This window comes from Pavona decussata, unplaced genomic scaffold (genome assembly GCF_977016875.1).
Source record: "Pavona decussata unplaced genomic scaffold, jaPavDecu1.1 SCAFFOLD_78, whole genome shotgun sequence".
Lineage (NCBI taxonomy): Eukaryota > Metazoa > Cnidaria > Anthozoa > Scleractinia > Agariciidae > Pavona > Pavona decussata.
In genome coordinates, this window is record NW_028145496.1 from 132501 (window position 1) to 146130 (window position 13630).

General features: G+C 37.6%; 1 protein-coding gene and 1 long non-coding RNA gene across 3 annotated transcripts in view; one reads left to right on the forward strand and one right to left on the reverse strand.

The window, feature by feature from the left end:
* Positions 1-3504, forward strand: part of LOC146476158 (fibrinogen C domain-containing protein 1-like) — a 58360-nt gene extending 54856 nt beyond the window's left edge. The window contains exons 1-3 of one of the 2 annotated variants that reach the window (XM_085114714.1): positions 1-309; positions 1015-1392; positions 2485-3504. In XM_085114714.1, coding sequence (XP_084970840.1) covers positions 168-309; positions 1015-1392; positions 2485-2744 — 780 coding nt within the window. In that variant the 5' untranslated portion in view covers positions 1-167 and the 3' untranslated portion in view covers positions 2745-3504. The remainder of the gene's footprint in view (positions 310-1014; positions 1393-2484) is intronic. The other variant, XM_085114713.1, reaches the window with a different exon arrangement.
* Positions 3505-7991: 4487 nt separating this feature from the next.
* Positions 7992-9898, reverse strand: LOC146476162 (uncharacterized). Its single transcript, XR_014865655.1, has 2 exons — positions 9616-9898; positions 7992-8696 (listed from the first exon to the last, which is right to left on the reverse strand). It is a non-coding gene; the product is annotated as an uncharacterized LOC146476162 (long non-coding RNA).
* Positions 9899-13630: the final 3732 nt, after the last annotated feature.

A 13630-nucleotide genomic window follows, 5' to 3' on the forward strand; every position in this document is an offset into this window, starting at 1 on the left:
CTCCAGACTGTTGATAGAAAACAGCGAAAGAAAATCGAGATAGATGAATATTGAGAGAAATCTTCGAAAGACAGTGATAGAAAACTAGATAACAAACAACATAACACGTTTGTTTTCGATATGCACCTGCCGCGTTAAAAAGATAGGAAGTCATATTTTACTATTACATGGGAACTCTTCAATTTTTATTCCAGAGTCCTTGTGAAACATTTCCTTGTCAGAATGGAGAAAAGTGCAGAGCGCTTTATGAGACAAACAGTTACAGCTGCTCTTGCACAGGAGGATTCACTGGGAAAAACTGTGACAGAAGTGAGTAACACGAGCAAGTAAGAATAACATACTATAATGCAGCTTGTTGCTTGTGAAACTTCTAGCGGCACACATTGCTCTGTAATCACCCCCTTCAAGGAAGTGCACAAACGCTAGTGCTTTTTAACTTCAAGTCCGGGGTATGGCGATAAAATTTAAAAATTTTCAAAGTAATTTCCGATTGAACAGTGCTTTTAAAGATAGTTCGTCCTGACGCATAATCCGTTTGTGCTCGTCTTTACACAATACGAACTTTGAAACGCATGACCAGACGGACTAAAAACGTTTGCCCAAGTTCGCTCCAGATGGATTATGCATCTGTCGTATTAAATCGACCAACGCGAGTTAATGTCCTAATAGCGAGAGTCCATAATAGCAGGAATTTATTTCAGTCAAACGCCTGTTATTTATTTATGCCGGGTGTCCGTATTATCGGGGTGTCCGTAATAGCGAGGTGTCCGCAAGGCGAGAAAATTTTAGTACTTTCGAAAAAAGGTCGTTCGGGAGCGGTGGTAGCACAAAGTGAGATTTATAACTTTCATGTAATGACGGGTTTGTTCATTGTAGTTGTTGACCAAAGATGTTTAGCTGGAGCCATCTGTTACGGTTCAGACCACTGCCTGATGAATCCGTTTTGGTATTTTCGTCAGCTTTGCTCGAGGCGTCTGGTTACAATTTTAACCCAAATATATTTTGTAATTTTAGTTTATAAGAGCTGCTTTGAACTCTACAAAGCTGGCAAACGAACCAGCGATGTTTACAAGATCAACCCTGACAATGGCGGTGCCTTCGATGTGTACTGTGACCAAACAACAGCCGGTGGGGGATGCACAGTTTTCCAAAAGAGACTGGACGGCTCCGTCGATTTCTACCGCGGCTGGGACGACTACAAACGAGGCTTTGGGAATCTGAGTGGTGAATTTTGGCTTGGACAGGACAAGATTCACCGCCTGACAAAAGAAGCAAGCAGGCTTCGAGTGGATCTTGAAGACTTCAGTGGCAATACAGCATATGCTGAGTACAATTCCTTTGGTGTTGGTGATGAGGGAAGCAAATACAAGCTGAGTCTGGGATCATACAGTGGTAGGCATAGTGAAATTCAAAACAAGGAAGAGTTACAGAATTGAAGTTAATCGTTTCTCGTTTCACATGCCCAGAAATCTTACTTTATCAGTGTAGGCTCTATTCGTATCCCAAATTAGCTGAGCAAAAGTTTTGGCAATAACCTCAATTAATTTAAAGAAACAGATATGACATTTGGTTTTTGTAGGGATAATAGTAAATAAATTAGACTCAACAATTACATTATGCTCTTATGTAAGCCACTTCTTTACCATCCTCGGACACCCAGGGCAAATAGTGGGGTAAAAGGGATTTCCGTGGGCGAAAGTTTACGATACCTTCGATAAGTCCGCCGTCAAAATTTCTCGGTGAGTGTTTGTTTTCCTGTGCCGTGTTTAAGTTAGCGATTTCCTCGACTTCACTGAATTTTTTTTCTGAAACTCTCGTCGAGAATCTTCCCGTTGAAAGGCCCACGCAACTGTAGCGACCGATGAGGAAAACAACTTCGTGTAAGAAGGCATCAGAGTTGCCCAGCTGGTCCTTTTCGCTGATTGGCCAGAAAAATATTTTTCTGGCCAATCAAAAGCGGGGAATTCAAATGCTTCTGGAACTGGTTCGGTAAGAGTAATTGTCGAGGGACTCTCCCGTTCTTATAGTAAACTTTCGCCCACAGAAATCCCTTTCACCCCACTAACTACCCCTGAGTCTCATAGGATGCTTCTTAACCGGCTTCAGATCTGATCATTCTTTTCCTAATATTAGCCAAACTGGGTTATACAAGAAAAATTGAAAAGAACTGAATTTCACCAATACCTCCAATACGTACTAATTGATCAGTGATGTTTTTTCTAACTTGCTTTAGACGCTTAAATTTTCATAAGATAATGATATTACTTAACTAGCATGGGATAGATATTTGTTCTTTACTATCGATTTAGTCATATTTTATTTCACTTTTAGTTTACTAGTGTTACTTTCTTGTAATATTTACTGTACTTTTTCAGTTTGTGCAATAAACCCAGTCTGGTGTAAAATCCACTGGTATTCTTATGTTTGGACAGATATTATTATCGCCCTGCACTTATTAAGGATTTCTCTTGTGTGTTTTTCTAGGAACTGCTGGTGACTCGCTTTCTTATCATCGTGGCATGGCGTTCACAACCAAAGATCGAGACAACGACATCGGTAAGAATTGTCCACAGATATACCAGGGAGCCTGGTGGTACAAGAGCTGTCACAAGTCCAACCTGAACGGCCGCTATCTTAAGGGCCAACACTCTTCATTCGGTGACGGTGTGAACTGGAACTTCTGGAAGGGTTATTACTACTCTGTTAAACGAGCTGAGATGAAAATCAAACCTGTGAACGCCTAGAACGTAGTTTTCTTTCTTTCTTTCGTCACCTCTCTCATTCTTTTTAGTGGCTTCTTTCGACATAGCGCGCGTTTTATCGAAGATTAGCGTCAAATATGTTTTGTTTGACGGTAAACACTCTTCTTTCGCTAATGGTGTGAATTGGTATCATTGGAAGGGTTATTACTATACCTTTAAACGAGATGAGATGAAAATCAAGCATGTGAACCCTAAACCATAGTGCGTTTTATCAAAGATTGGCGCTCAAATGTATTTTTAGTGTCTGAGTTAAACCTTTCTACTGAGGTAACAGCAATAAAATATTATTGACTAAAGGTGTATTCTAAGAGATAAGTGATATCATAGGCTTTTCCTAGAAATTATGGTAACTGTAGAAGTTATTTAGAACAATACAAATAAATAACCAAATAATTTTAGACGGAGCTGTGAAACAATAAATGGTTTTTTTTTTTAATTTCCTCACCTTCTTCAAAGTTCAGAGTTGTTCTCTCTCTAGACAAGTCTTCTTCAGAGTTTTTCTCTTATTCTTCGGACACTTAAGAGTCCTTGCACAGCGGGTTTTGCTAAAAGGCGGCCCGCGGCCCACTTCCCAGTTCACGGCCCCACGACCCGCGGCCCACCTCACCTCAGTTCACGGCCCTGGCAATTTTTTTTACGCCCATTTCAAGATAATGGATAACTAATTTAGCCTAATTTAGCTCAGACAGCTTCCAGTTAGCCTATACATTTGGAGTAAGGATATCTGGCCCAAAAATTGCTAATTTCGTTCCGCTTGGGAATCCGACGACCCGGGTTCGACCCTTCTTTTTGTAACTCAAAAAAGTAGGAAAAAGTAGCTAAGTGTTTTATTTAAAATATTTCCAGAGTTTTGGTATACTATAGCGCATGCTGAAATGTGCATCGGCATGTGAGTGTGGTCGACCGACTTGTCGATGGACAATGGTGAGACTCGATTCGTTTGTAATTTCAATCATTTTAATCTTCTGCGATCTTTGTAGCTGTCGCTTTTTCCTCAGAGGAAAACGTTTGATCCTATATGTACGCCCGTGCATATAGACGTTCGTACGTCGATAACGCAGAATTTTGTCAACATAGTGGACATTCGTTCTCAAACGACGTAACTTTTAACAGACTTGAAACTATTATAAAATGAAATTATCTCATGAATCTGGTGTTTAGTAGTTTTTACAAGTTGTATACCGCTGAAAAAAATATGGACTGGTCCGCGGGCCGTGGGCCGCGGGCAAGTTTTAGCAAAACCCCTTGTACAGCAGTATGGTGGCCTAGAGCTGCCATGAGATGCGGAGATAGTGACACTCTACTTTATGTTGAAACAAGACCTGTATGTATACTTTAATTCTTTGGCGGATCACAATTAGCTCCATGACTCTAGAATAAATTATCTCTAGAGATAATGTCTTCTGCTAAATAACGTAGATATTAAACTCGTTTCAGATCAAAGACGAAGGACAAACACAGGTTACTACATGTAATGTGCAGCTGTGAGTGCTGAAGGCAATTCATTGTTTTTAAAATGCGTCATAGTCAGTCACGTGACACTAATATGGCGTGAGCGCATGTCACGAAATGAACCAATCAGGACCCAAAGTTTCAACATGCAAGTGATGCTAAGAACGAAAACAAAACAACAACAACAAAACAGGCAAGATGGGCCAAGCACAGGAATATGGGCTTGACCCAAGTGATGACTGGGCTTAGGTTTGCTCCTAATTGGTTGAAAACAAAAACACCGTGCTTTTTCTTTCTCTGATTGTTTACGACTTATTTAATCTCGTACCCAGATCTCCCACGGTCAGGCGGAGGGGAGATCTGGTAAAGTTCGATTTGAGGCCCGGAATACGGGCCTGCCCATCATCCTTTGTCCACCGTGCTGCTCGTAACTGTGATCATTCCTGGTGAGGTTTTCGCTTTCGAGGGTGCTCTTCGGAACGTTCTTCGGTCGAGAGGACAACAAAACTTGAAACTTAAACCAAAACGAAAAAGGCAACAGGAGAGATTGCAATCAACAAGCGCGGTAAATCACTTTTTTACTAAGATTAGTTCCTACCCTTTGTGACCATCTAGACCATCTTTGTAATGAAAACTGTTCCAAGAACAAATCCATCGTAATTGTGCTTTCTCCACTCAAGATCAACGTGCTTATCGACGATCAATTAAAAAGACTTAAGTCAACCGGAGTAAGCTGTACCAGTTTTTGCCTTAGATGGTAACTGTATTGAAGATACTGTAATTTACAGGCAGGGAAATGTCACATAATTTTTGTGCACCCCAAGGTAAAGGTAGCAACAGACAGTGCAGAGAGTTTTTGTTGTCGAAGCTTTATCAGAAAAATTTTGTGGTCGTTGTTGTAGATGAGGCACAATAGAGTTACTGATTGGCATCTTGGTGTTAAATTTCGCATTGGAAAGTCAAATGGTTCATGTCATATTTTCATTTGCAAAGTTTCAGAAATTGTGGTCTACCAGTGATACGTAAAAATTATTTCTTCTCTTTGTAGTCTTTCAGCTGATTTGGTCACACAAATTCTCCTTCTTCCATAAGTTAATGGTTTAAATTTCCAAACCAAATGGATTGTGTAAATGCGGCAGGTTTCTTTTACAGGCCAAAGGACACAACTCAAGGTCACTGTAATAATATAATTTTATATGAACCAGCTAAACAGGGCCTCCTCCTACCTACATGTACAAGAACTGTCCACTCCTATAATACCAGAAATTCTGCCAAGCCTAATTTCCACCGACCACAAGTTAGAACTAACATAGGCAAATTTACTTTTAAGTACTCTGCCTCTGTCATATGGGAAACTGTCCCCATGGCATTGAAAAAAACAAATTTTTAACAGGCTTAAGAAACTTTATAAGGCCCACCTGATCTCTTGTCAATCAAATAATATATGCTCTGTTTAATGATCAAATAAAATAGTATGTAACTATCTAATAATAATAATAGAGTTAAAAATAATAATAACAATAATAATAATAATAATAATAGTAATAATAATTGTCTGCTTATATTTTGATCTTTGTTGTCGCTGCTGTTGCTGCTGATGATGTGTTCTCCTTTTCCTTTCTTTTTGTTTGTTGTTGTTGTTGTTTGTTTGTTTGTATGTTGTTTTTTTTGCTTTTTTTTGTTTTTATTTATTTATTGTTTTGTTCTTCTTTTATTAAGCTTGTCCTGTTTAGATTTCTTGCTCAGTTCAGTATATCTCGAACATACCTTAATGTACACAAATGTAATTCTCTCTTGTACATCCTAGGCTCTACAAACATTTCCTACATTTTCTAATATATCAATAAAGCTCAGTGTCATTTCTTTGTTTACTTAAAAGTAGGTGGTGGTCAGCTAGAAAGCCTTTGCTACTTTGACCACCACACACATTTTATAATTTGTACTGTATTTATTTTTATCTTGTAATCATTTGTTGTAATACTTTTCTCTCTATGTTAATGTTGTGTAAATAGTGTGAAATAAATGAACCATGAACCATCCTAGCCCTAACACCATGCTACTGTCTTGGTTATATACCAGCAAACCAGAAAGACCTGTCCGTGTAAATGGTAGGCGCCCAATTATGTCCAACATTAAAATACCGAGTACACCCTTGCTGTTTTAAAGGGTTTTTTTTTTTCTCAAAAATGGAAGTTTGAATTTCTTTTGGGAAATGGAGGTACCACATCTGGATTTGGGATCTGAAGAATGTTTGGTTACTTGCAACATGTGAGCAAACAGAGCAAGTCCCTATGAGTTTCCCATTAGAGTTTTATTTGGTAGTGATGAGCTTTCCATTTCAGTGGTTCTTGATTCACCTTTATCACATAACACTTGAAAAGTTTTCACCTGAAATTTATGTTAAGTTTAGGGGACATGCCCCCTCGACTGCTTCTTTGATGACAAGTTAATAAAGGTTATAATTTTACACATAGGAGTCCACAGACTCGAAAATTAGAACCACATAATACACAAGTCCAATAATATTTGACTATTGATATGAAGAACAAAGGTCATTATCTGCATTTGATTTGCAAGGCACAATGAGCTGCTTAAATAATCATTGTTGTACTGAGCATTGCATTATTTGTACATGCATAGAGGATGATACACTAAGAATAATACAAGGTTCTTTATGTCCAAAGCAGCTATCTTGGTGCTTGGACACTCACCTCTGATGGGATCCTTGATTTCAGCACAAAAGAATAATAACAATAATAATAGGAAGGTGTGAAGGTCTTTTGGGCTCATAAAAGTAGCAAATGGCAGATAAATAGAAAACAAATAAAAAAAAAATATTTCCTCTATTTGTTTTCCTGTGCATGTCTGTGTGTTCTAATGAACTGTCACCCATTTCTGCAGCAAAACAACAGCTTTCACAGTAAGCTGATCTTCAGTAACCATGAATTCCTAAGTATTCCTTAACCATGGCCTTCCATAGCCAGGAAACAACATTTAATCAAACTGTCAGACACAAACCCACTGCAGAGAAGTGGTGAGGAAAAGAAACTTTGAAAACAGTGTCTGTCTTGGATGAAAATTCCTTGTTGATGCCAATTCCTTGAGCAAAAAAAATTTTCTTGTATTGATATTTGCACCCATGTCAGGTCCTAACTTTTCTTAATATTAAGACCAGCAACACAAAATTATGTTCAAGGACTTTTTACACAAGTACACAAAAAATATCAGAACAGTGAACCTTGAACCTTTAAGCCCCAGTAGTGATCAGTATCAAAATTTCTCCTAATATTTATCAATGCACAATCAAGGAGAGGTCATGAGATCACCAGTGGTGAAATTTCTTGATATTTCAACAGCCTCCCTAGCTATAATGCTACTATGAAAAATGGACATGTAGAGACCAGTAAGGAGAAACTGTATGTTGACACTGAGGCTTGAAGGTTAAAAGCTAATAAATACAGAGCCATATTGTTGGTGATTATCGCAGCTTCTTTTATGCCACCCCATGCATCAAAAAGGGCTTAGTTACTTGAGAATCCCTTTTTATTCAGCCTTCTCATTATCCATTTTCTGGTAATTATATTGTCTTCTTCTAATGGAAAGAATAACAACATCCCAGTGAATGACTACAGTTTTTTCTTAATTAATTGCATCTTTGTTCAGGGGGCACAACTTCAGAGTACAGCAAACGAGGAACACTTTCCTCAGTATTCCCTACAGCGAAGATTGTTGTCATGACAACAACAGCAACAGAAAAACAACCAAACTACAATCATACAAAGTTTGAATATGAAAGATTTATGGAGTACTACAAAGGCCCTCCTATCTTAACACAAAGTAATGTTGACCAGTTTGATTACATATTTTCGCCCATAGCAGATGAACTTATCACCACCAATGTCAAAAATTAAGCCTGTCAGCCTATTATTTACTCATCATTAGTACTGTGTGGATTTGGGGGTGCCTTTTTGGGTGGAAAGCTTGGGGATCACCAGTTCTACCTTACTCCCCAAATTCCTCAAAATGCACTTTTGGCTCAGTCTCATTCTCTACAGACTGACAATGAATATTATTTGCCACAATCTTTGGGAATGGGGTTTGATTCTCATTGTGTTGGAAGGATAATAATTTATTCATTTTGGTCTTCTGCAAACCATGGAAAGTTTTTTCCAAGAAAGTGGAAGAGATGGGAAGCCTGCTACATCAAAACTTTACTTTAACAACAATCATATTGGTGCAAATATTGAAGAAATGCAACCCATCATGACAGATTAGTGTAAATACCCCAGAAATCTGTGCAGGGGAAAATTTTTGCTTATAATCACTTTGGTTTTGGCTTTTGTGTGAGAAATGCAGCTGTTGTGATATCTGTTGTCCGAAATGACTGTCATTGCTCTTAATTATGTGTTGAGCTGTGTCCAGCTGTTTTAGCCCTTGAAGATATTCACATCACTGATAGGAACTTTAGGAACTTGCTTCTCCCTAGAAATCAGGTGGAAGAAATTAAGGCAGAGTTAACAAGAAATAAAGGAGAAACTGAGGCCAGTGATAACTATTTGTATCAGAGAATGTGGTAAGGATTAACAATGGAAGTAGTAAATGAAGTGTGTTTAGTACTTCAAGGACTCCATACTAATGATAAAATAATGGAGAAATTCCCCTATCTTGAGGAAAAGAACAATGGCAAAAAGATTCTAAAAACTATAAGTGATGTCAAATCCAAAGAGGCATGTCCTCCTTTTAAAACTACTTCTTTTCTAAAGCCTATCACAAGCATAGACCTGCAAAACATTAGGTGGTGCAGACATGTAAACCAATGTCCCCATTTTTATTTTAGAGGAAGGCTAGTTTTATATTTTGGATCCAAATTTTTTTAACTCAGTAGGTGGGAGAGAGGGGATAAAATTAAACTAACTACACTTACATAAAGAGCCCTAATCGGTTCAGACAAGGTGTTCTCTGTTGTAGTACGGGTTTCATTACTATTATTTTGGCGGTCATAAGTCGGACATTTTTCATTTCTCTTAGCTGAGGGGTGGGAGGGATATTGATCTTACCAGCAGATGAATAATAATATTGTGTGGACACTCTATCAATTTCTCCAAAGTCCTATGAGAGATGTTGTATGGATCTTGAAGGAATAAGCACACTGGTCTGAAAGGACTAATATTATATTATGAAGTCTCTTACTCAAAGTCCAGTTCAATTTATAGAAGGAAAATAGTCTTTTAGCAGAAGACAAAAACTGAAAATATGCTAGCAAATGCGGCGCGCGTGTTCAGGAACTCAAGGTAAAGTATTTTGGGGAAATTAATTTGCGTTTACTAAATAAATAATCATTTTAAAAAAAATCATTTTTTGTCAAGAAATACCAAAAAAAATATATATATATATGACCTACCTCCATTTTATCCCCAAAAGTCAGCAAGCTTATATCCATCGTGTTGGAAACTTGTGTAATTTGGCAAGGCCGTTTGAACGTTACTGCAAACTCTTTTCGGCTAAAGTCGCTGTTGTCTTCCGAAAAAACAATTTCTCACTGTTCTCTCCCCACACAAAGGGCATGTATGTATTAAAACGTCGCATGACAATCTTAATCGGAGCAAAAACTTTTCCGTGTTTTTGTTTCTTCCCCGAACTGAGCGAAAACCAAACACAGAAGGAAAGAGCCAATCACAGAGCAGATTAGAATGAGGCATTCTTAATTCTAGTAACCAACCAGAAATGGCGTTGTATCGAACTTTACCAGATCTCACATTTCGACATTCCCGAACCGACGACTGAGATCGGGGTACGAGATTACGACTTATTTCCATAGAAAATTTTAGAGCTAACTAAACAGGGATATACTTTCTTGCTTCTTTTGTAAATAGTTATAATCATTGCGAAAATAAGCTTACCTTAACTTTGCTCGACTGTGCACAAGCGAACATTTTTGAATAAAAGTTTAGTTCAGTGTCTTTTTAACAAGACTTTTTAATACTCTGTATGTCTACGATTACCAGCTTAAAGGACATTCCCTGGAGTCTCTACACACTGTCAAATACCTTGGGGTCTATCTGACCGACGACCTTCTCTGGAATGAACATGTTAATAACATATCAAATAAAGCCAACAAAACTTTAGGCTTTCTCAAACGGAACCTAAGACATTGCCCACCAAAGACCAAGGAAACGGCATACAAGGCCTTTGTACGACCAACTCTGGAATACTGTTCAACTGTATGGGATCTATACACTGCCAAAAACATCAACATTGTCGAGATGGTCCAAAGACGACCTGCACGCTGGGTCTTAGACAGCTTCAACTGCAAAGATAGTGTCACCACAATGCTTTCAGCCCTGAAATGGAAGGCACTTGAAAGTAGGCGAACCATAGCACGCTTATCAATGCTGTATAAAATGCGAAACAAGCTTGTTTTCTACCGTACGAAGATATCAAACTCCAACCAGTAGATCATTTGTACTCAACTCGCTCCAGAGAGTATACTTACAAAGCAGCCGATAGCTACAAGAGATTATTATAAGTACACTTTTTATCCAAGGACAATTTTACAATGGAACAATCTCTTGAGGGAAATTGTGTTGTCCAGTTCACTGGCTGCATTTAAAAATGCAATTTTTAACATGTACTGACCTTATTTTATTTATTTATTATTATTATTATTATTATTATTATTATTATTATTATTATTATTATTATTATTATTATTATTATTATTATTATTATTATTATTATTGTGGCAGTAAAAACTTCTGGATGCCCAGATATCTTAAACAATGATTGGGCGGCCAGCCGTAGCCAATCAATGTATAACGACCAAAGTCCATACAATTAAACTCCGAACTCCTAATCATAAAAATCCTAGTAGTTAAATTCTAAAACTATTTGCCATCCATGAAATCCTCAATCTAAATACTATATTATTATTATTATTATTATTATTATTATTATTATTATTATTATTATTATTATTATTATTATTTAGAGCGGTCAAAAATGCTCGGTATTGAGCGACAGACCTACCGGGTTAATAAATACTGCTCTTATGTAAAACTGATTCTCGTAAAATCCAGATTTAATTATCTTGATAATTGAATTACTGGGCTGGCATAGGGATAGTAAGCTGGAAGTTTGCCCTCGATGGTTTAGGCCTTTCCGTCAGGATATTTTTGTTTCTGCTTCTTTCTTGATTCTTTTAACAAGCCCGCTCGCCATGTTTTTAGGTTTTCGCGCCCATTATGCTGAAATCTGACTTACGGAGAATACGACGTGCGCTGTATAGTATACTCTTAATGCCGTAGCTTCTGAAACGTACAATAATGGGTCAGGGTAGATTTCTACCTTTCCTCTTCATTCTGTGAAATATGTCAATATCTTCGCGAGTAACATCCACGTCTGTAAGTTTGCCGATTTTGATGATGCTTCCCGATGGGTCTTGTCCTTCTTTTTTCGGAATAACATGAATTTGAAGACTAAACTTACTGCCCAACGCCGTCTTGTTTGGACTCGCTGTTCCACTTCTTCGTAGTCCTCTTCAAGGCGATTGACTTCTTCTTTAAGGCTCTTATTTTTTTTTTAAGCAGGGCTTTAACCTGCCTTTGAGTAAATTTAAGGCTTTCTTTTAAGTCTAATTCCCCTTTAAGGTTTCTACATCAAGGACCAACTTTAGCGCGTTTGCCTTAAAAGGAGAACGGAAGGCTATAAGTCCAATTTTTTGTGATCACCGAAATTCGCAGAAAAAGCATTGAATTTTAAGAAACTACAATAAAAAATAATGTTTTGCTAGCGAAAATGGATTTTATTTCGACCAAATAAAAGCTTTTATGTCTCCCTCCCGGGTGCCTTCTCTATTAGGTTTTTCACGGGGGACAGGGGTGAGTTGGTTGTGAGACAATGGCACAGGTTCCTCGATTGAACCTTGGATCTTTACTAAAACAGATCACCATTGTATGATTATCACGAGACTCTCAGGACAATAACCTTTTCGCAACATCACGAGGCTTTTGGCCAAATGTTCACTCACAGTAAAAATACTTAGCCTCGCTTTCATAGTTAGGCAAAGACCCTTTATAAGAGGGCGTATCCATTAGTTCGCCCTCTCAGTCCGCCAGCCTTAAACTTCAGATTTCAGGAAAATCAAGCAATCAACCCACCTCCATCCCCGTCTTCCGCCCGTGTAATTATTGTATTTAATTTTCTAGCTTGCCTTTTTTCTGACCCTCACCTTTGCTAGAGCTTTTAATACCTTATTGTTACCTCACCGTTTGTCAGATATTAGTTTAAGTTTTGTACTTTTCAATTAAAAGCGGCCATTAACAATGGCCAAATTTTTATCCCAAAACGAAGTGAGTTTGTGTTATGTTTTTAAGGTTTTCTGAAGCGCTCTAGCAAACAAGCTTGGCTGTTGGCAATCAAAATTGATCTCTTTAAATGTTGCTCGCAACCGCAGAGAGGTGACATAAATGCTAAAAACCGGGATAATTCTTACCTATTCTGCGTATTGCACGTCCTCCATTTTGAGCACATTTCCTTCCTGTTACCTCCAAAAAAGGAATATCAGTTGCCATGTTGTGACGTCACTGTGATCATGCGATTCTTCGCGATGCGATGCGAGTGTGTTTTCTTACTAAAACTTGTGTAAGGTCGCTGTTTTTATTTAGGTATATTGTCCATTAATCTATGGCAATGGCTGAATTCGAAACTTATTCGTTTGAACCAATGCGAAAAAACTCCAGTTTGGGGGACGAAGCAAGTGAAAGTGAAGAACCGAAAAGAGGAAATACAACGTGGTGCAGTTGTGACCTTTGTACAAACTGGGAAGGGCAACAAGAAAGGGAATGTTTATGTTGCCAGGAGATCCGTGAAGCTTTGAACACAATTTCGGGTTGATATTTTTTATTCAAGAGATAATAAAGAATCCTAGACTCATTGAGACCCATTGACTCCTAAAAATTATGTACATTTTCAGCAAATATAAAATTCTCGTATTCAAATTCTTGTAATATAAGGATAAACATGTTCAACGTGAAGCTTTAAAATATATATAAAAAGAAAAAAATGAAATATATTCAATCTGCGTTAAAAAACGAAGGAAATATTTGCCTAGGATATATATATCATACACTAAAAAATTCTTTATGAAATTTTGCTAAAAAATTCCAAAACCCTTATTAATCCTCAATGTGAAGAACGTTAAACGTTCTAATCCTAAAATCTCGCTAGTTGATTTTTTTTTCACTTTTTCTTGTCAAAATTTGCTTCTTAAATTTAGTATTCAAACCTGATAAGCAAAAAAATGAACGAAAAATATAATAAAAATTTCACTTAACAAAATAAACACTGGGATCCGAGTAGAAGGCGGTTCTAGAAAACCCAGTTTCCAATAAACACCTCCGGCGTTTATTCGAGAAAAT